The sequence below is a fragment of the Tetranychus urticae genome, chromosome 2, assembly GCF_039701765.1.
Source record: "Tetranychus urticae isolate SD_2017Ah chromosome 2, NJAU_TeUrti_SD_1.0, whole genome shotgun sequence".
In the NCBI taxonomy this organism is placed as follows: domain Eukaryota; kingdom Metazoa; phylum Arthropoda; class Arachnida; order Trombidiformes; family Tetranychidae; genus Tetranychus; species Tetranychus urticae.
Window position 1 is genome coordinate 13,758,038 of NC_142959.1, and position 20,908 is coordinate 13,778,945.

Below are 20,908 nucleotides of genomic sequence, written 5' to 3' on the forward strand. Positions count from 1 at the left end.
GGTTAACTATCAAAAGTTACTACAGCAAAATGAGTTTCATCAAAAATTTTGGTCACACTTCTGTACAAAAGGCGATCGAAGTTTAAACTTTGACCTCGATTTTCTTGAAAACTGTCCATCGGATGAATTCTTTAATTGTACCAATGGATTTAGTTTTCATTTACCTACAAAGCTACGAAGTCTCAGCTCTTTACTCAAAAGATCGAGGTTTTTGCAGCATTCTTTGCCTTTCATTTGCAGGTTTAACCAGAAAATTGGTTTATTTACCAAGATATGCATTAATATGAGTTTAGTTTGTTTAATAAGTTGTTTCTCGTCCATTTAAAGCTCATAAATCGTTACCAGAATGAGTTAATGAAAAGTTATTTGATTGAATTAAGTTAGTGATTAGTAAAGAAGTAAATCGGTGAAAGAATGAAGACTGTAGGTGATGCCATACTCGAAATATCGAACCTCAAAGTTTTAAAGTAAATGGCCAAAATAAAGAGAACTGGTGTTGTATTGAAAAAGTTATTTAATACATGATGTGTACCAATAACTGTTATAGTTAAATAGCAAGTTTAAACTCTCTAACTCTTATGGTCACAAAATGCGGTCGGTTTAACTCAAAACCTAATCTATTAATATTTTCAGGAAAAGTGAAGTTCTATTTGTCAAAATAAGTACATTTCTGGTTGATCATTAAAAGCACCACCAGTAAAATAGGTTTCATGTGAAAATCTGCTTTCGTAACGGTACAAAAGTGATCAAAGTTTTAACTCAGACTTGAATCTAACTTGCATTAAATTTGTTCAAAATTTTTCGTTATTGACCCAAAATTTGTACAAAAATGGCAAAACTAGAGACTCCATCTAGAGACAAACTTTCAACTTAAGCGTGACCAAAATTATTCTGGTTACTCTCAATTAGGCTGAATTTCGTGTTTAACACGCATACTGATAGCCTGAATGGAATGATTAGAGATAACTTTGGATGAAAACTTTTCTAATATTCAGAAATAAAATTGACAATAAATATCAATCCATCGTAATCCAAGCAAATTAAGCTAACTTCAGTTATGTCTTCAAGGATGTGAAAGGTTTCTTCAGGGATGAGCATAGACTCAGAGATCTGTCAGATCTGAGATGAGACTTTCAATATCTTCAATTACCAGCCTGAATTACCTGTATAATCAACAATATTAATCAAGTTGAGGTTAAGTTATTTAAGTTGACATTCTCAAGACACAAGTGAATCAAAATTCGATGAACACAATTCAATTTGAATTTATCGAATCCCAAGTTTTACACAAAAATTTCAGATTAAATTAACATTGAACAAGTTATAAACGCAAACTCTCAATAAATTAACACATATTTTGCCAATTGCATCGCAACTATCAATATAACCATTCCTTTCATCAATCACTAACCAGAGATGTCAAAAAATCTTGTAACTCTGTCCACAAATAAGCTGCCAATACAAGCATTAAACTTGATCAGTTTATTTTGATATTCAATTCGCCTTTGGTTAAACAAAATCTCTTAATTAAACGCTTTAATTACAATAAATTTAGCACGAAATTAGTCGAGTGTTTGAGTTGATATAAATCAGTATAAACCAGAAGAGTCTAAAAGTGTTCATCATTTTGTTACAAGTTGATCAATATTTGCCTTGCGCATTCAATTGTACAAATTGTGTGAATGCGATCAGTTCATTCACCAAAGTTACTCTAATGCTTCAACATTATTTGCTAAGAAAATTATTCAGCCTTTAATTTCAATCAAATAACACTTTTTGTCTTATAAAAGCAAGTTTCATTAAATTAACCCAAAAACAAACCATAAATGGATCTTGAAATGAAAATTGAAACAATGAATGCATCAGTTGACTTCAAACGAGCAAATTTATTCATTGACTTACTCAGCCCATAATTTACTGTCATTTAACCTCCAAACAGCAACCAATAAATCAACTGTTCAACAAGTGACTAAAGATCAATGTAAATTGAACACTTTTAACCTGTGCTATCAACAATTATAAAGGCAATTTCCATTCAATGGAAACCAATGAAGTAAATTACAATGCATCTGAGATTCTGGATAAAATTAATGACGATCTGGTTGATTGCAGTTACACTAACAATTCCAATGATAACGGAATAGTTTACAGTTCAACTGAATCTACACCAATCGAAGGTAAGACAAAAATTCAATTTAATTTTGCATTCCATTTGCAATTAAAGAAGAAAGAAAATCAAGATATTTTTGACATAAGTTGAATTTTCATTGACATTGAATTTGAATCATCGTTACATGACTCTTAATTTTCCGTAATTTTATTACATTTTATCTATTTTTAAAATCAACAGAAAAAACGATTACAACAATTGAGCTTGAAAATAGTGAAATGCTTAAATGAGGAAGAACTGGTTAAATTGAATCATTACTTGCTCAGTTGGAAATTGTCCATTAATCTGATTCAGTGTTGAACCGGAAAACCGGTAAAACTTTTACCAGACTTTGAACAATCTAATTAAATTATCGAATCGATTGAGAAAATTTTTCTTCTTTTCATCGTTTAAACGAGCTTAGACAATGAACCAAAATGTAACACTAAAAACTTGATAACTGGATATACAAGGAATGTAACTTTAGATTGTTTAGAAAATGAAAATATAAAAATTTCTCTGGGAGTGCGAATTGGGAGTTTTTCTGGTTAATAAAATTCTAATGAAAAATGTCTTGTTTTCAGTTAATGGTAAAATACACTGTCCACCAACATGGGATCGCATCTCTTGTTGGCCTTTAACCTTAGTTAACGACATTGCTGTGATTCCCTGTTTTGCCGAACTGAACGATGTACCTTATGATACCAGCCGTGAGTATTGCAGAGGATTTTGTTTTTCATTGAATTTCATTTCCATCGAGATTCTTGACATTATCATGTTCATTATTCGTTTATCTGTTTGCTTTACTGGATAACTTTATTGTCTCATCGATTTGGTAGTTGATCTTTTTGGAGTTTCTTGTTTCTTGATTTTCATACCAATGTTTACCTTTGCTCTTGTTTTGCTTATTAACTTTGATTTTGGTTAAAGTTTAGCTAAACAGCTAAGCAAACAATTTACTGCATTAAATCACAATAAAAGTTATCATGATAATGTTGAGGTTGATAATGAAATATGGAAATGGCTTAATCTGCGTCTTTTTGTTCTTCTCTTCAATTCTCTTCACTTACTGGACACTTAGGAAATGCTAGTCGAATGTGTCTTCCAAATGGTTTTTGGGCAGAAAAATCAGATTACTCCAAGTGCAAAGCATTGGAACAAGAAATTGCACAAAATTTTAACGTAAGTTTACTTGGCCATGCAACAATTTATGATCGATAAATTGATCAGAATTGTGTAGACCCAGTCAATTAAAGATACATTTGCTGGGCAAAATTGAATTAAAGGTCAACTTGGTCAACAAGAGAATTTGTGTGATTCAATTTGCATGATCATTCTGATGTTTGTTCAATGTGCTTTACTCGGGTAAACTGATGAATTGTTTAAATTGATTTTCTTTGTAATTCAGGAATTTACTGACCTATCAGATGCTTCTATCGTATACTATTTTGGTTATGGATTATCAATTGTAGCTTTATTCATTGCCTTGGCAATTTTGATTACATTCAAGTAAGTATTTTGCTCGATCATGTCTTAGGTGCTGTTTAACGTTGAGTGTTACCAATCAATTTTACAATTTTATTAATGGTAATCAGACTTAATTGAAATTATTTTTTCCTTCTTGAGTTGACTTTGGATTGCATGAACATATGCATAATTAGTCTTTAAATTAAAAAAGAAAGTCTAAAAGAAATAAATTAATGCCAGTCTTTAATTAATTGATTGATTAAAAGCTTGACGAAAGTCTTGAAACTGTTTAAAAGTAGATCAGAGAGATTGGGTGAAGTAATTTTAAGCTACTTTTCATCATTTCAATCAGTTTTCAAGCTTTGGATGTGCTTTGGCAATGTTTTAATTCAAGTTGCTTTTATTGTAAACAAGCTGAGTCACGATCATGACTGATCGTAAATTTCTTTTCACTGAATACAAATAATCCAATCCACATTTAAAGACTCAAATTATTGATGAAAAACCATTGTCAATGAGAAAAAATAAAATAAAATCTGATTCAACAGTTGAGGCAACATATATTTTACCTAACTCTTTGCTCGAAAAATGGTTTTACATATCCTTCTTATTTAACAATAAACCAACAATCAACCTGAACAACCAAAAAGTTTTTCCCCCGAAGTCAATGGTAAAAGATACGGATTCTGCATTTTTTCCCCTACCCTGTTTAAACGCTAATTTCTCAGGTACCTGAATTCCGATAAAGTTCTGACTATTTTTCGTGGATGTAGTTTAATCATGGCTTTCAGGTTGTGAAAAATTTTTCTTTAGAATCCTTTTAGTTTGGCCACAATCTTTACGCAAAAATTTCATGTTTTGACTTTATATATGGTATAGATTTGAATTAGAATTAGAATATTTTGATTGATTTGATTTGTTATTGAATCGGAAGAGTTTCATAATAGGGAAAAGCTATCAATAGTTCAGACTGTTGCCCACTTAGTTTTACATGAAAGCTGGTCGCGTTAGAACTAACATTTTATCCTTGAAAATCCATCTATCAAGGGAGTTACAGTGAATTACGAGAAGTACAAATTCTGGTTTTCTCGACTTTGTTTCATAATTTAAAGGTTTGATTATGAAATGGTGAACTCAGTGATGAACTTGATGAACCCAAGTTGTATGGAAATTATGTTTCAACTTGAATTAAATGTTACTTCAGCGATTTCCATGAGGTAAATGTCCAGTTTAATGGGTCAAAGATGAAAACAAAATGGAAACATTTTCCTATTAGACAATTGAAATGTAATTGTCTTCACATTAGAGCCATTTTTCACTTTGACATCACTTGTTTTGCTCTCGAAGTCTTGTTGTAAATATGATTCTTAAACAGTTGTGTGCATTCACTGTTTACAGATCGTTTATCCAATGCATGCGAACCTGTGAGAGAAGCTTTCTTGTCTTCACTTGTTATTGAATCAGTACATTTGGCTTCTGAATTGAGCTTTCAAAGAAAAACTAATAGAAACTGTTTTGACACTTTACATCGATAGAATAATACAATACAACAAAGGCAAATAATCTTTGTTTTCAAGTTCAAAACATCGTCAGTTTAAAATAATACAGTCTGGTAGGATTGAATTGAGAAACAGATACTAATAGAGAGGAAAGAATGAACAAGAAAAGTTTACTATTGCATTTAAATTGTAAGCCGATGTAGGTTGAAAATTTATTGATTTTTATGTAAATTAACTGAGGAAAAGTAAAAATAAAACTTGGAAAGTTTGAATTGATCAAAGCCAAGGTTAGATTTGACTTGCTATTAGAAATTAAGATTCACCAAATTTAAATTCATCTCTTGTGAATAATTAACTTTATCAATACTTTTCCTTTTCTTTTCTTCAAACCTTTAACCCTTTATTAGAGACTTACATTGCATCAGGAATACAATACACATCAATCTAATGTTATCTTACATGTTTCATGCTCTTACTTGGATTGCAACTGCTTCACTCCAAGACAGCTCTTTGGCTACTTACAAGGTAAACAAAATACTAATCATGATTGAATAGTTCCCTGTCAATCACTACAGTGCAAGACAAAGGTCTGCTTTTGCTTTTTGCTTCAATAACGAATAAAAGTTAGTTCGTTAGCTACCGAATTGGATATGATATGAATATTTTCAGCTAATTGAAGCACAAGATGGGGTAAGCAAAAAGCAAGACCACAAAGTGTAAGTTCAAGGGTCATGCAATGGATTGACTGTTAATACGCTCAACAAATCAATTGCAAACAATTGCTATAAAATTTTGAGATCAAAACTCAGGTTCAAATGTTTGGTAAACCTTTGCTTTTATTTGCTTGAAATATACTTATTTTAATTAATTTTGTCAATAACTGTGTTATTGAACGCAGAAACAAAATGCAAACTTTTGTCTTGCACTTTAAATAACCAAATTGATTCATTTCAATATTTACATTGAAACACAGTTCTCATGAGAGTCAACCAAATTTGTATCATTTCGAGGTTTTAATCATGTAAATCCAACTCTAGCTAATGTCAACTTAGACATGAAAGAACGTATAAGTGTTCATTTCCATCAAATGAAACATGAAACTCAAACCTACACAATCTTTCCACTGAAATTGTTTCATTTTATTTTGAAATTTATTCAGAGAAAAAAAACGAAAAAATTCTCCATTTATATTTTAAATGATTAGCAATTTTAAAGTTGAAACTTTTTAAACTTTTTCAACCTTTTAACATTGAAATTGTTAATTTTATTGACCTTAAAAAAAGATTCAATCAAATAGTCTGATCAAAATGAGTAAATATTTAGTCAATCCTTGTGCAACAGGTTTCATGTGAATTGATGAAGCATTTGAAGCGACATTTGATGAGTTTATTTTTTTCCTTCAATCCTTGGTCGAGTGTTGATCCATCAATTTTACCAGCATTAGCCGAGCATCACATCATGAATGATGAAAAGAAAAGTAAACCTTTCCTTTCACCATTCATCTTCTCTCATCATGTTGGATTACTGTCTAATTTTCAACTCGACTTGAAATCTTTTGATTAGTGAAGAACAATAAATTTATTTGAAGAAAAAAAACCATTTTCATCTTCATCTTTTTCCACAGATTTCATTTCATGGTATTTGTTTCCTGTATATACTTTTAACTTATTTTACAGCATCAAGTTTCTTCTGGATGTTCCTGGAAGGACTTTACTTGTACATTCTTGTTGTTCGCACTTTTTCAATCGAAAGAATCAACCTCATCTTGTTTGCTCTCATTGGTTGGGGTAAGTGTCACAAAGTCTCCTCGTTTTCCTTCCCAATCACAAAACTTGTATTCTTTCACTTTTCAAATGCTCTCATACATATATTCAAGCTCAAGTATTAAATCATTTTTACACCAAAAAAATTCTGTTACATTCTGATCAAAATTTCATTCAAAAAATGACCGAGTTTCCGTTTGCTTCAATGATAAATAGTCTGAAGTTTTTGTCAAAAATTTGAAGCAACTGAGATACTTTAGGCAAACCCAAAAGTTTTTGTCGGGTTTTTTGGGTGATTTATTTCAAATGCGACCGTCAATATCGAACTTTTAAAAATGCTTTCTCTCTGCAATTATTGACCAGACGTGAGTTGTTCAAGTTTCACTTTGTGGTTTCATCAGTTTACAGAATTTGATCTGTTTTGGGAAGTTTTCATCATTTTGCAATAAAATAATTGAATGTTGAACAGAGCTTGAGAAATGAAGTTTCAAAGGGTTTAATGTATATTATTTTGTCTTCAGCCTACTTCATGAAAGATATCAAATTCAAGTGGACAAAGTTTCATTATTGGCAGAAGCTCAGTTAAACTCATATTATCAAATGATTGTTGAGTTTGTAATTATATTAAATATGTTTCCCTGGACAAGTTTGTAAATAAAATGGTTTACCAATTTCAAGATTTACTGTTGTTTAAACTCAACTGTGAAAAATTGTAAACTTCAATTGAAAAACTTTACCAAAGAGTAAAAGAAAAACAAGGAAAAAGGAAAAAACAATTCTGAGAAACAAACGAAATGCTAACCTTGAATAATTCGCCATTTCTTTTCATTTATCACTGAATTTCACTCCCAGGTTTTCCAGTTATTCTGGTAACTCTCTGGGCACCAATAAAATACCTTTATCCCAATCAAGAAGATGAAGAAACTCTAACAGTGAAAAGGTAAAACTCGCTTTTAAATTATTCCCAGTTAAAATGTTAACCAAAACATGGACATTAATCAAGCCATTAGAACAGTAAACGAATTAATAGAAATGTCCATTTTTCCAGCAAATGTCGAATTATGAATAATGCATGAATAAATGAAAAGTTTTTTCCACCAAACTTTGACTTCCTTTCAGATGTAAATAGCATTGTTAGATGAAAGCTAATAGAATCTATTAATGGAATCATTACAACAATTAGTAAATTGGTTTGATCGAAAATATTGTACCGATAGTTGCATGAGAAGTTTCATTTTTTCTCATTTCTTTCTTTTCCATTTACATCTTTATTTAGCTTCAACTGTCCCTGGCAAGTTATCAATATCATTGACTTGATATACATTTGTCCAATATCAATCGTATTAGTGGTAAGTAAAATTTGCGTTTCAACTTTTTTCTTCGTTAAAAGGTTCAATCGAATAATGGAAATCTTTTCGTTTCAGGTAAACTTGTTTTTCCTCGGAGTAATCATTTATGTTCTTGTAAGCAAAACCAGAGCATCAGAAGCGTCTCAAGAATTTCAACAATACAGGTAATTGTGTTCAAATTATTTTCGCATTTTTTACCAACTTCTATGTTATCTGTTATCAAGTTATCAAAGTATTGATTGTTCAATGTTGAAGTGAATAGCAACATTGTTAATAATGAAAACAACAAGAAAATCCTAGGAATTATTTGACACTTGCATTTTGTTAAAACAGGATTTAGTTGATATAAAGGATTTGCAAAATTACTCTTTTGCACTTTGCTTTTTGTTTCATTGAAAGGTTATGAGATTTGATGACAGTTTATATCAAGATTACGTTTTTGGTTTGCGATTTCAGCTTTTCTTGAGCTTCTATTGAGCTCTTGTTGTAACTGTTGAATCCATGAATATTATTTGGAAAAGGTTATAATTTTTGATAACCTTTGACTTGGAAGGCGAATTTGAATAAATACTTTGAAATTGAAATTTTTAGGCAAAGATGAACTGACATTTCTATTTGTTGGAAATTTGGTTGCCTTTTTGTCTTTGCATTAGTAGAGCTGGTTCAAGATACAAATTCATCAATTTTCAGGTGAACCTGAATGAAAATCTAATAAAAGATTATCAGAGTTCTGTGAAATACTAGATCCAATCAAAAAATTACAAGACATCAATAGGTTCATGAAGTGATTGAATTTCTTTGCTTTTTATCTTGTAAACATTAATTCCCATTCCAAGGAGTTGGAAGGCAACAATAACTTTAACCAATTTACGAATAGAAAAAGTTCAGGTTTATCTTGAATTAATCTCGATAACTAGGGCAGTAATCACTGACTGTTAGCTATTCTACTAAAATCCCGAGGCTTTAGGCTTTTCGTTGCTAAATCATTGCTAAATCAAAAATCACATTAAATCTACCAAAGTTAGGAACGAAACAAAATTTATTTGATTAGCTTATTCAGAACAAAATAACAGTTATTTAACAAAAGAACGATTCGATAGTTAGTCAAATTAACTTGATTAGCGAAATAAAATCAAGCGTAAAAGCTTGATTTAAGCTGGAGCAGCAGAACAATTTAGCAGAATTAGATCAATTTTCGGGTTGGCAGATCTACTGTAAGCAAGTTTTTGTTACAAAAAATCTCCAAATTTTCGGGTTAGATTTCTTTCAACATCGTTTTCATGGTGAAACAATTTCAAGAGTAGATGAGTAACTCTGAAATATTCTACTAAGCTTGTTAAGACTAAAGCCAAAATTGATTGCTGAAAACTATTATACATGTAACATTTTAAGGCCATTTAATAATATTTATTAATAATCATTTAGCGGACATTATTCCCATTGAATTAACTAAATTTAGTTAAACTAATAATTAAATAAGGACTGCGTCCAATTGACGAAGCACTAGTTCCAGACATCTTCAAGTTACCACATTGGAGTCATAAATTCAACTCTCCTCAATAATCCTTTAGTTAAAATAAAGAGTTAGTTTTGCCCTTCTGACCATTGTTAAGAATATGAAATAAGAAAGGGAAGTAGACAGAATAAAGAAAGAGGAGAATAATTTTGACCATTTCTCTTTCTCAATTTAAACACTTAATGTTTGAATGTTACATACATTTCATTCATTTGAACTAAAATCTGAGTTTATAAGATTATTTCATATTTCCAATGTTTTAAATAAGAGGAATACAAAAATTCACATAGAATGAAAATTTTGTGACTAAAACTCATCATGGTTCGATCAAACAACTGGAAGTTGCATATCTACAAGTTAAGCATAAATTTTGTATGTTCGAGTCATTCAGTTTGTATTTTACTCTCGATTATTCTGGTTTTAATATTGAATCGACTTGTTGTAACAAAAACCTTTTAGCATCAATATGAATCAGAAAATGTTGGGTTAAGACTTATTTTTGGGTAAATCATTCAAAAAACATAAAAAGTTGCAAAGGTTTCCTCTTGAATAAAAAATGTTGGAAACTTAAGACACTTTGATGCAAGGAGTTTTTTATGCAAATTATTCACGATTTTTATTTTTTAACTGTACAAATGGGTGCAGTTTTTACGTCCTACCAAACCCGCAAAGTCCTCTTCTGCATATTCGAACTGATATTGGCTCGAGAGGAAATTTTTTTGCATTTACTCTTTTTCGGACAAACTTTCATGCAATTGTTTGATTAACTATTGATAAACCTCAGTTAAAATGAGATGATCTTATGTGTTCAACCTTCATCCATCGTATTAGCTTTAGTTCATTATCACTGTGCTTTTCATTAATATCGGTGAACAAATACTCAAGAGCTTCGGATAAACAGTTTCTTATCTAGGTTCAATGTGTTCATATTTATCGTGTGATGAACTGAACAGACTGCTAACCAATAGACTGAGCTAGACTAGCGAGCTCAACAAGCTATTCAACTTGATCACTTTATCGATCACTTAACCAGATTTGAATGGCAAACATTTTATTTCATGGCATCAATTTGTGTGTGTGAGAGAGAGAGTTGAACCAATTGATTGATAACTGTCAGTCATACAATCAAGTGAAATGTTTAATTTACCCAGCAAGCCTAGAACAGTGAAAGTGAAGCTAAAATATAATAATGGGTTGAAAGGAATTGAATGATGTTGCATATTTTTTGATTGCCTGCCAATTATCAGCTCACGCAAGCAAAATAAATAGACACTTAGGCAACAGGTTAGACTGGCTACAAGTTTACCTGGATAGTCAGTCTGACTCGGTAAACACCAGTTGGTAGCACAAGTAACGTTGAACAAGATGAACTTGAGTTTTGCAAATGGAGAAAGAAACGTGTTCCAGGCACAATTAAAGTCTGTTCATCATTTAAAAGTTTGGGTTGAGAGAGAAAATTGGAAAAGTGAATTTTTTATCGATTCCAACATGCAAATGACTCTTTACAGAATCACTAGGAAATGCCAATGAATAATGAGAAAAAAAATGAGTGTCAAAGTTATTTTTGAAAATAAAATTGAAAAGCTTTACTCATTTTACTTGTAATGTATTAATATCAAGTTTCTTTGTTCGTTCACAGAAAAGCTGTCAAAGCGCTTCTCGTTTTAACTCCACTTCTTGGTATAGCTTACATCTTGCTTCTGGTAACTCCTGATTCTGGTAATGCCAAAATTGTTTACACTTATATTCATGCAACCCTCAATTCAACTCAGGTAATGTAAAGGGAAGAAAAGGATGAAAAGAATTGAAAAGCAAACATTTGTGATTAAAAAAGTGTCTATTTGTTCAATTGGGTCAGTAAAATGACTGATTTGTGATCGAGAAACAAAAAAGTTGCTAATTTTTCTAGAATCAAGTTTCACTTTACTCGAGATTTTCAGATGAAATTGAATACTTTTTTTCATTTTAAAAACCTTGAAATTCACTTTAATTTAGATCGTTTGATTGTGAATAGTTTATTAAGCTAGAGATTAAAGATGGAAATTTGGATTAAAATATCAAAATATAACAATTGTAAAGTCTTTTCCAGTCCTGGAAAGATTTTCATTGTGATAAACCCAAAAAGTATTAAGACTCTTTGTAGGTTTACTTTGCGCAATTTGGGTTTAACATGAAAAAGGTAACATCAAGGTTACTGTTTGAAGTTCATTTCAAGACAATAAACATTATCTGAAGGATTGAAATATGGTAAATTATGATATGCAATTAAATAAATTTACTTACAGAAGTGGGCTGTTTAACCCGTCAATGTTAATCGTTATTTTTAAACATTTACTAATGTCTTTGTTGCCATTGTAGTTAAACAATGCCAAGTGAGGCACCTCATTGCCTTCAACAATTAATGGTGAAAAGTGAAAAGCCATTAAGTTTGCTTGTGATTTTGTACGATTTGGAATATTTTTCATTCTTTTTGCGATCTGGAAGTTTAATATTCTGAATCTAATTTCAATTATTTTGAAACCAATTGTTGATCAGTTAAAGGATTTAAAGATTCTGATTGAGATTGAATTTTGAAATGCCTTCAAGTCTTGACTGGTTAAGTAATCGAAATAATCTCAATAATTGTCCTTTCAGCTCACCTAGTAACCCAATTTGACAGATGAAAAATTCCTGTTTAGACAAGTTTCTTATTATTCTGATATTAGTTCGGATAATTTTGACGCAGTTGAGATGAGTTCCCTGAGTTACCAAGGATTACAGGAAAATCTACATAATTTTAACCTTTTCACACTAATAGCTGAATTGCAATTTCAAGAGCTTCCATGAGACTTGATCACGAAAGTTGTATAAAGATGTAAATAAATGCAATATAAAAATGCACATTGAATGTATTATAACTTGAATGTCTATTTGTGTAAATCTTACTCAATTTAAATATTTTCTTGGCCAATGTTTTCAACCAGTAGTCACTGGTCATCGATCATGAGTAACTTGGAAAGAAAAGGTTTTTTTCTCTCAAGACTTGTTTTTCAGAAGAAAAAGCCGGCAAGTTCACTAATAATTCAGACAATTGGATACTTGAAACTTTTCTCATGGTCAAGCTTAGTACTTTGTCTGTCTCAAACATCTCAATTCAGTTACTTTGTAACTTTATTATTAATAATGCCAATCATTAGTATAATGATAACAAAATAAAGGCACATTTGCAAGCCTTCAGTTTATCTTTAAATGGGAAAATAATCACGAATTGAACAGTTAAAATCGAGACTTGCCGACCTTTTCCCTAAAAACGAACCTTTTCTTCAACCAAACCCAAAAAAAATCTTATTTCTAAGCTATTAATAATCAACTCTTGATCAGTGGCTAAAATTTTTTGCTCAAAATGAACGAAATTTTGCTTTTCTCTATTCTTTTCACAAATGAATTTTTGGTAAATTATTTCGCCTCTGTTTTTGCTTCAGACTAACCTAAGATTCTGAATCCTTTTCCTCATTTCCAGGGCTTTACTGTTGCCGTCTTATACTGTTTCCTTAATGCTGAGGTAAGATCATTTCATGACTATTACAGTCAATCTTGTAATCTGGTTAATTTAGTTCATTGAAACAAAGAAACCAAAGATTATCGCTTTCGTTAAACATGCAATTATCATTCTATTAATAGCCATATAAATGTAGTTATAAGCCAAAATGATAAAACAATTAATAGCTATTAATAAGATCAATTTCAATTAAATTGAACCTTGAAATTAAAATCAGTTTTTCTGATCAAAAATAAATTACAAAGAAATTGGAAAACAAAATTTGAAATAATTTATTTTAGTTTCTATTGTTGGGATAAATTGCAAGTTTATCGTGAAATGTTTGGAAATGAAAGTCGTTAAACTGTCCTTTTCAATTGGCAGGTTCGCAACTCTCTTCGCTATCACATAGAACGTTGGCGAAATGTTCGAACTCTTAGACATGGAGATTATCCGCTTCCCGTTAACCGAACCTTTTCTTCTCGAACTTTGAGAGGGCGAAAAAGTGAATATCGATTGAGATACACATCATCAATTACCCGTAATCCTCATCACAGGTGCCAATCAAGTTACTCTTCCCCACCACATTTGCTAATCACCAATCAGTACAACTCGAAGAATGTGAAAAATGGTTCAAAAGTGGAAACACAATTGATTCAAAGTCAATCAACTAACGGAACAAACAAACGAAATGTATTTGAAGAGTATCTTTAAAAGAGTTGAACCCAAAACCCGAGCTTTACCCAAAACCGGTGAAGACAACATTTCCAATGGTTAAAGTGTACAAAAGCTTTCCAATCCACTTTCACTTGCTATTATTATCTGTGCCTAAAGATTGCTAATAATGAAAAGAAATTAAATTTCTAACCAAATTATATTCCATGTAAAAATTGACAAATTCATATTGAAAATGAAGAGAAATTAAAATGTCCAGAAAATCAATAATTTACCTTTTGTTTTCCCACAATTTACACCTTAAACCAATTTTCCAATCAATGCAAAAATTGAATTTGGAAAAGCCTTGATCTCAATCAATTTAACATTAAAGGTCATTATAATTGGCAACACTAAATTGTCTTCTGTGATGGACATTAATCAATACTCTGAAAAAAAGGTGTATTATTATGGAGAAAATTGCCAAAAAAAGAATCGCAATTAAAACTCGAAATGGATTGTTAAATGTATTAACAGAGTGGACATTTGGCTTACATTGGACATGATTATAGTGATCATTATTTGTTTGAAAAGTAAATTTTTGATCCTTGAATTTGGAAATTGAATATTCGAAATGAAATTGTTCTGCCTTTGATTGTTTGCAGGTTTTCACGTTGATCCACTAATTATTACAATTAGCAATAAATTATAATCTATCACTAATATCATGATCTTTTTTTAAAAGGAAGCAAAAGGTTAAGCTTAAGGCAACTTTATCTGAATCAAATGAAATACAATTGATACAAGGGTAAATCAATGTTAATTACTGTATTAAGAGAGAGAGAGAACAAAAAATTGAAATCAAAGTCAGACTCATTATTACCATTTTCAAGTTCAATATTATATTTGGTAATGAAAATGAAATGATAAGCAGACCAAACAGACAGACTAAATGATTTTAATGATGATTAACGCTTAATTGACTGTTGATAATGGAATGAACAAGAAAAAATTTATTAATGAAATGGACAATCGTTTTTAAGGTAAACTCTCATGTCAACCTTAATCAATTGAAATATTTATTTTCTGCTTTTGTTGAATTTTATTTTTCTTTTGATTAGTAAAGCTTGCCTTTAAAGTGTATATAATTCAATGGGTGCTTCAGGCTATTCTGATTGAAAGTGAAAGCTTTTATGTTCAATATCGATATCAATTTGTTAACGATCTGTTAACAAATGGTACAACCTATTAAACATGGAAAAAACAAATAATCAAATTAAACTTGTTTCCCCAAATCTCCACCCAAAATTATTAATATTGTCTCTCATTAATTACATTTTTGAATGGCAAACAATTTAACTGTACATTAAATTTGGTTAAAGCAAATTTTGTATATAAATGGACAACAGTTGGTTGTAAAAATCATTCAGCTCTTTCATTCCAATCCAACCAGATTAACCAAATCAACCTTTTCATTTTACAAATTTTCTTTGTGTTTCCACAAACCAATCCAATCAACATCAAAATGAACACTTTCTTCGTTGTCGCTTCACTCCTCATCGCCTCAGCTTCAGCTGGTTTAGCTCCAACTGGATACGCTTACCCCGGTGCTCTTGCTTACGGTCATCATGCTGCTTACCCAGCCACCTATGGTTACGCTGCTGCCCCCGCTTACACCAAAGTCTTAGCTGCCCCATCATACGCTGCTCCAGTCCAACACTATGCTGCTGCCCCCGCTTACACTAAGGTCTTAGCTGCCCCTGCTTATGCTGCCCCAGCTTACGCCCCAGCTTACGCTCCAACATACGCTAAGGTCGCCGCTCCAGTGTCAACCTTCTCCTATTCTCAAACCATCGCTGCCCCAGCATACAGCAAGGTCTTGGCCGCCCCAACCTACGCTGCCCCCGCTTACACCAAAGTTTTAGCTGCCCCAGCTTATGCTGCTCCAGTCCAACACTATGCTGCTGCCCCAGCATACACCAAAGTCTTAGCCGCTCCATCATACGCTGCCCCAGCATACGCTCAACCCTGGTAAACACTTGAACCATTTCCAATCTGAAAATGAAACATAAACCTGCCATAGTAGAATACATTTTATAATTTTATATTAACTTCATTTGTAATTAAGTTAACTATAATTGTTTTTCAATCAGATTTTTTAGTGATACAATAAAAACAATTGCATTGCAATGCTTTGAAGCCTTCAATGCTTTTAAGCTCCAAAAAAATATAAAACTCGTCTTCCAACTTTTTTTATCCTTTTGTTTCTAGTGAAATAATGATACCTAGAATAGTTCTTGATGTTAAAATTATCAACTCTTCTGGTTCAGCTTTTCACTTATCATAATTTCATCTGTAACGATAAATTTAATCTCAACTGAATTCAGATGAAATATTAGACTTTTAATTATGTCTTGCTTTCTAATAGACAGTTTTAAGTGAAGAAGTTTAATATTTCATTAATCATATATGGTTAAGTCGACCAGATTGATCTTGAAATAAAATTAGACAGTTTGCTGGCAAATATCTTTAGATTGGTCAGGCATTTTTACATGGAAAAATGAATCAAAGGTACAATTTTGATTGAGCCAAATAGGATGAAAATAAAATAAATGAGAAACATTGAAACATAAGAAACAAAAATTGTTAATTAAAATAAAATAACGATAAAAGTGGCAAGATAGTACCATACATACGCTATAGAATCACTTTATTCAGTCTTTTTTCCTGCACCTCTGCAGATACTAGATTAACAATGTATTTTTTGATCTTAAATTGATTATTTGTTTTAGTGTTTTTTTTCATATAGCAACAATAGACATTGAGATAAGAGACATTTTGATAACTAGTAATTAAAGATCTGGAAGGTTTTGTTGAGGGTTAAGGTTAGAAGGGCAAACATTTTAATGTGTAGGGAAAATGGAAGGAAAAAGCAAAATTGTTAAATTTTTAGATGCTTGTGTTGTCTAAAAGGTAACTGTGAACAGGTAATAGAGTTATATTTATAGTGAGAGAGACATGCAGAGGGAAAGGGGAAAGATAGAGAGACGTGTAAGGATGAGGAAGCAAAGAAAATAGGTGATTGGTAAAGAAAATCAAAGATTAAGATAGAAATGAAAGAGAATGTAAAAGCAAGCAATATCTTCTTCTTTCTAAGGATACCCGGATGGACACATCTGAAAGATGTGGAATAAAAAGAGTTAAGGTAAGAGATGAAAGGGGTGTAGGGAGGGTAGAAGGAAATAGAGAACACCAAGCAAAAGGGTGACATTTAAGATAGATGTGAAGAAAATAAAAGAAAAAGAAAATTAAAAGATAATTCACAAAATGCAGATAATTTTATGAGATGTTAGAAGTAAGCTGTCATTAAAGTTGACAAATTTGTAGTCGATTGTTTCCAAAGTCAACGATAACCAGTATATTATCAATTACATGAAGACCTGAAGGTCTGTCACAGTTTAAGTCTTGTCCAAGATATTCGAAGGCTTGAGTAAACAGATTATAGATGCAGATGCGATTATTACGTGAGTCCGCACAGAAAATAGAATTACCCAAAATTGATACTCCTTGCGGACGCAAGAATTCGCCCCATCCTGTTCCTTCGCCAAAACCAATTACCTTAGAAGCATCCTCTTTGGAAGGGAATTTGTCAAAAATTAAGAGTCTATGTTTGTTAAAATCAGAAACTACGATCCGATTGTCACCGAGGAAAGAGACACCTCGAGGAGAGTCCAAAGGATGGGAGAAATGGGTTATATATTGTCCGTAGGGAGTAAACAGTTGGACTCGACGATTTCGTGTATCACTGACCAAAAGTTGATGTGTGTGCGAACAGGAATCTACATCCCATGGATAACAGAATTGACCAGCTCGATTTCCCTTTTCACCAAATTTAAATTGATAACGGCCGGAAAGATCAAAAACTTGAATTCTGTGGTTATCCTTGTCCGCGACTATAATGTGATTTAAACTAGTATTAATGGTTATACCCGCAGGCCGATCAAAAAGCCCAGCCCGAGTTCCTGGACCAGAACCAAAGACTTGAAGAACTTTGATGCTCATTGTACCAGCATCAAAGTGAAGTAATTGAATACGATTGTTACTACGATCAGCGACTGCGATCAAATAGTGTTTGTTATTTTTGTTAATTGTACTTTTAGACCCGTTTCGGTTACTATTAGTGTTGTTGGGACCAGGTCCCGTTGAAGATGAAGATGATGACGCACATGAAGACTTTTCAATACCCGTAATTGAATTTGCTGTAGTAGCGTTTGAGTTGCATGTTGGCAATGAGAGACCAACAATTGTTGAACTACCACCAATGGTTAAACCATTTGAGTTATCAGAAGAGAATAATGAGGCATATGAGTTACCCGTAGTTGTTTGACCAGACGATGAGTTGGTCTGTAATTGTGTTGTGCTTTGATTTGATTGTTGCAAAGGTGGGTTAAGATGAGAGGGTGAAGAGGAATTTGATGAAAAATACTGATGAACTGAGGTTGAATGAGGTATTTTGTCACACCCGTATTGTGAATTTCCTTGTTGTGTTTGATGATGTTGTTGTTGCTGTTGTTGGTGGTGATTACCATTAGCGCCACTTCCAACAGACATACCCGTAGTTGATGAAGTAAGATTTGAGCAAGTCTGAGATGAGACTTGATTAGCCGTATTAGTTGATGAACAAGAATTACCCGTACTTGTTGAGTTACAATGATTATTTGAAGATGAACAAGAATGATTTGTGTTTGATGAAACATTATCACCAGTGCCATTTCCGCCATTATTGACAGAGGTTGACGCCAAATATTGAGGTGTTAACATGAAAGGAGGCATGCGAACAATAGCAACACCCCATGGTCGACATAATTGACCGATTGCATTACCCTCTGAGCCAAAAGTCAAGCCTAATCGCCATCGTGATCGTTGCTCTAATTGCACCGGTACATGGAAAGGAGAATCATTAAGAGGTATATAATTTACAAGTATAGTTATACTCAATTCAGTTGGCAAGGTTCGCGATTGTGGAACCAAATATGTCACTGTATATTTTCCATTATTATGATCCAGTAAAGTATAAGGTATACTTAGAGAAGTTGATTGAGATCCTAGATGGTGGCTGTGAAGGTTGGAACCAAATTGTGAATTAGAGGAATTTGAGCCAACATCAAGGCCAAGTAGATCTTTCTTATTTGTATTTGCACCATGATTATTACCACCTCCACCATTACTACCTCCTCCATAAATTGAGGCACAAATCAATGGAGACGAGGAACTGGACGAAGACGGAGATGAAGCAGAGGATGATGTTTGTGTTGTGGAGGAGGGAGATGACCCGTTAGATGGTACTATTTTAATAAAAATATTTTCCCGACCAATAAGAAGTTCCTCGTTGAAACAATTGCGTGTAACAATGGTGAAATTGTTGTTTAAGCCGGGAACAGCTACTTCAAGACCATCACCAGTAGCTGAGCAACAGGGAGCAAATGCAGGGGTAGTAAGAAAACCTAGAGAAGAGACTGCTTTGTAAAGAGCTGAATCAGGTTTTGTGAAGGTTACAGTTGGTAAAGGCAATGGATGGCAAATCTCGGTGCTTGTGTCATAACATCCTCGACCTTGTTGGAAGCCAATTCGTCTTTGTCCAATATTATTACCGCCTAAACCATTACCATCTATAACATGGCTACCGGAGGAGCAGGACGAGCCTGTAGAGGGTGAGGAGGGTGATGACTGTTGTTGTTTGAAAATTTGTAAATAAATTCTCTTAACATTCTCTAATTGCTGTAAAAGCTGATCCCGGCGGACTTGTAGGCCACTCATATGTAACTGGATGGTCGAATGAATCTCATTGGCTATCTTGTTTATCTGAGATTCAAATTCATCTTCTTGAATACGAGACGAATCAACAGAAGAAGAAGATGATGATGAGGTATAGTGACTGGAAAGGGTTCGTCTTCGTGATGAAACATTAACAGCATTACTGTGGCAAATACTCGTACCTGGTTCTATGTCATATAAACAATTACCATTGCCTTTAACTAGGGGCGGGAATAGATAGGATGACTTGTTACCATTAAGATTATTTAGCGAAATTGTTGAAGCAAGGTCATTTCGTTGAATGTGATGATTTAAGCTATCAAAACATGAGGCTGTTGACGAGGAGGTAGTATTGGAAGTAGAATTGATACATGGCTCTAAGCCTTTTGTATAAGAGGTAGATGTAGATAACAATGAGTTGTAAGAGCAGTCAGATAAGGGCGACAACAGATCACTGGTACTCCATAATCCATCACAGTTAAATTTAGACTCGGCCAGTCCTTTTCGGAACAACAATGAAGATGACGATGACGAACCAATGTTAAAAGAATCGATGGATACATTAGATTTGGTACCAGGTGCTTGTAAGCTACCATCATTTCGAAATGGACTTGAGATCCCATGAAAACCACGAGAATTCGGAAGATTATTAACATTACTGTTGCTATTATTGTTGTTACTTATTGGCGATGGTCCGAGAAGATCACTAACATTACCCTCTAGTAGAAGATTTTGTATAAGGGACATAATATTCTCCTCCGGTAGAGACATGATTAGGCTTGGTGATGAAAGGGTAAAAAAAGAGGGTGAAGAAGAAAAAAAGGAAAAGAGGATGATGATGATGATGACAACAATCTGGATGACTGGATGACTGAGGACCAGGTAAATACATCATTCCATTGAAACTATGCTCCTGACATTAGGGACAATTTATACATTGCGTCTCTTTCCATCGACAAGTCTGATTGGGTGATTTCTTTAGCTTCTATTGATACTGTTGGGACATAAACACAGTTAAACATTCCAATCATTTTTGATTACGTAGTTTTTAATTTAATTGTGATAGGAGAGATGACAAAAGAGTCAACATCAAACATCGATACTATCACCAAATTCAAAATTATAAGATTTTATTAACAACTGTTAAACCAAAGTCAACCTTTTTTTTATAAGCTGCTTC

At 32.6% G+C, this 20,908-nt stretch overlaps 3 protein-coding genes across 3 annotated transcripts; 2 read left to right on the forward strand and 1 right to left on the reverse strand.

The window, feature by feature from the left end:
- Window positions 1-1,908: 1,908 nt before the first annotated feature.
- On the forward strand, window positions 1,909-14,202 carry LOC107360191 (diuretic hormone receptor-like). Its single transcript, XM_015926812.3, has 12 exons — window positions 1,909-2,177; window positions 2,734-2,859; window positions 3,231-3,331; window positions 3,558-3,658; window positions 5,523-5,640; window positions 6,740-6,902; window positions 7,731-7,818; window positions 8,155-8,227; window positions 8,303-8,391; window positions 11,383-11,515; window positions 13,243-13,284; window positions 13,645-14,202. Exons 1-12 carry the CDS (start codon window positions 2,039-2,041, stop codon window positions 13,972-13,974), a joined length of 1,503 nt encoding a protein of 500 aa, XP_015782298.1. The 5' UTR covers window positions 1,909-2,038; the 3' UTR covers window positions 13,975-14,202.
- A 1,147-nt stretch (window positions 14,203-15,349) lies between these two features.
- On the forward strand, window positions 15,350-16,149 carry LOC107364143 (uncharacterized). The gene has a single exon (XM_015931464.2). It carries the CDS (start codon window positions 15,440-15,442, stop codon window positions 15,947-15,949), a length of 510 nt encoding a protein of 169 aa, XP_015786950.2. The 5' UTR covers window positions 15,350-15,439; the 3' UTR covers window positions 15,950-16,149.
- Window positions 16,150-16,544: 395 nt separating this feature from the next.
- LOC107371463 (uncharacterized) lies at window positions 16,545-20,892 on the reverse strand. Its single transcript, XM_015939552.3, has one exon. It carries the CDS (start codon window positions 20,497-20,499, stop codon window positions 17,281-17,283), a length of 3,219 nt encoding a protein of 1,072 aa, XP_015795038.2. The 5' UTR covers window positions 20,500-20,892; the 3' UTR covers window positions 16,545-17,280.
- Between the last annotated feature and the right edge of the window lie 16 nt (window positions 20,893-20,908).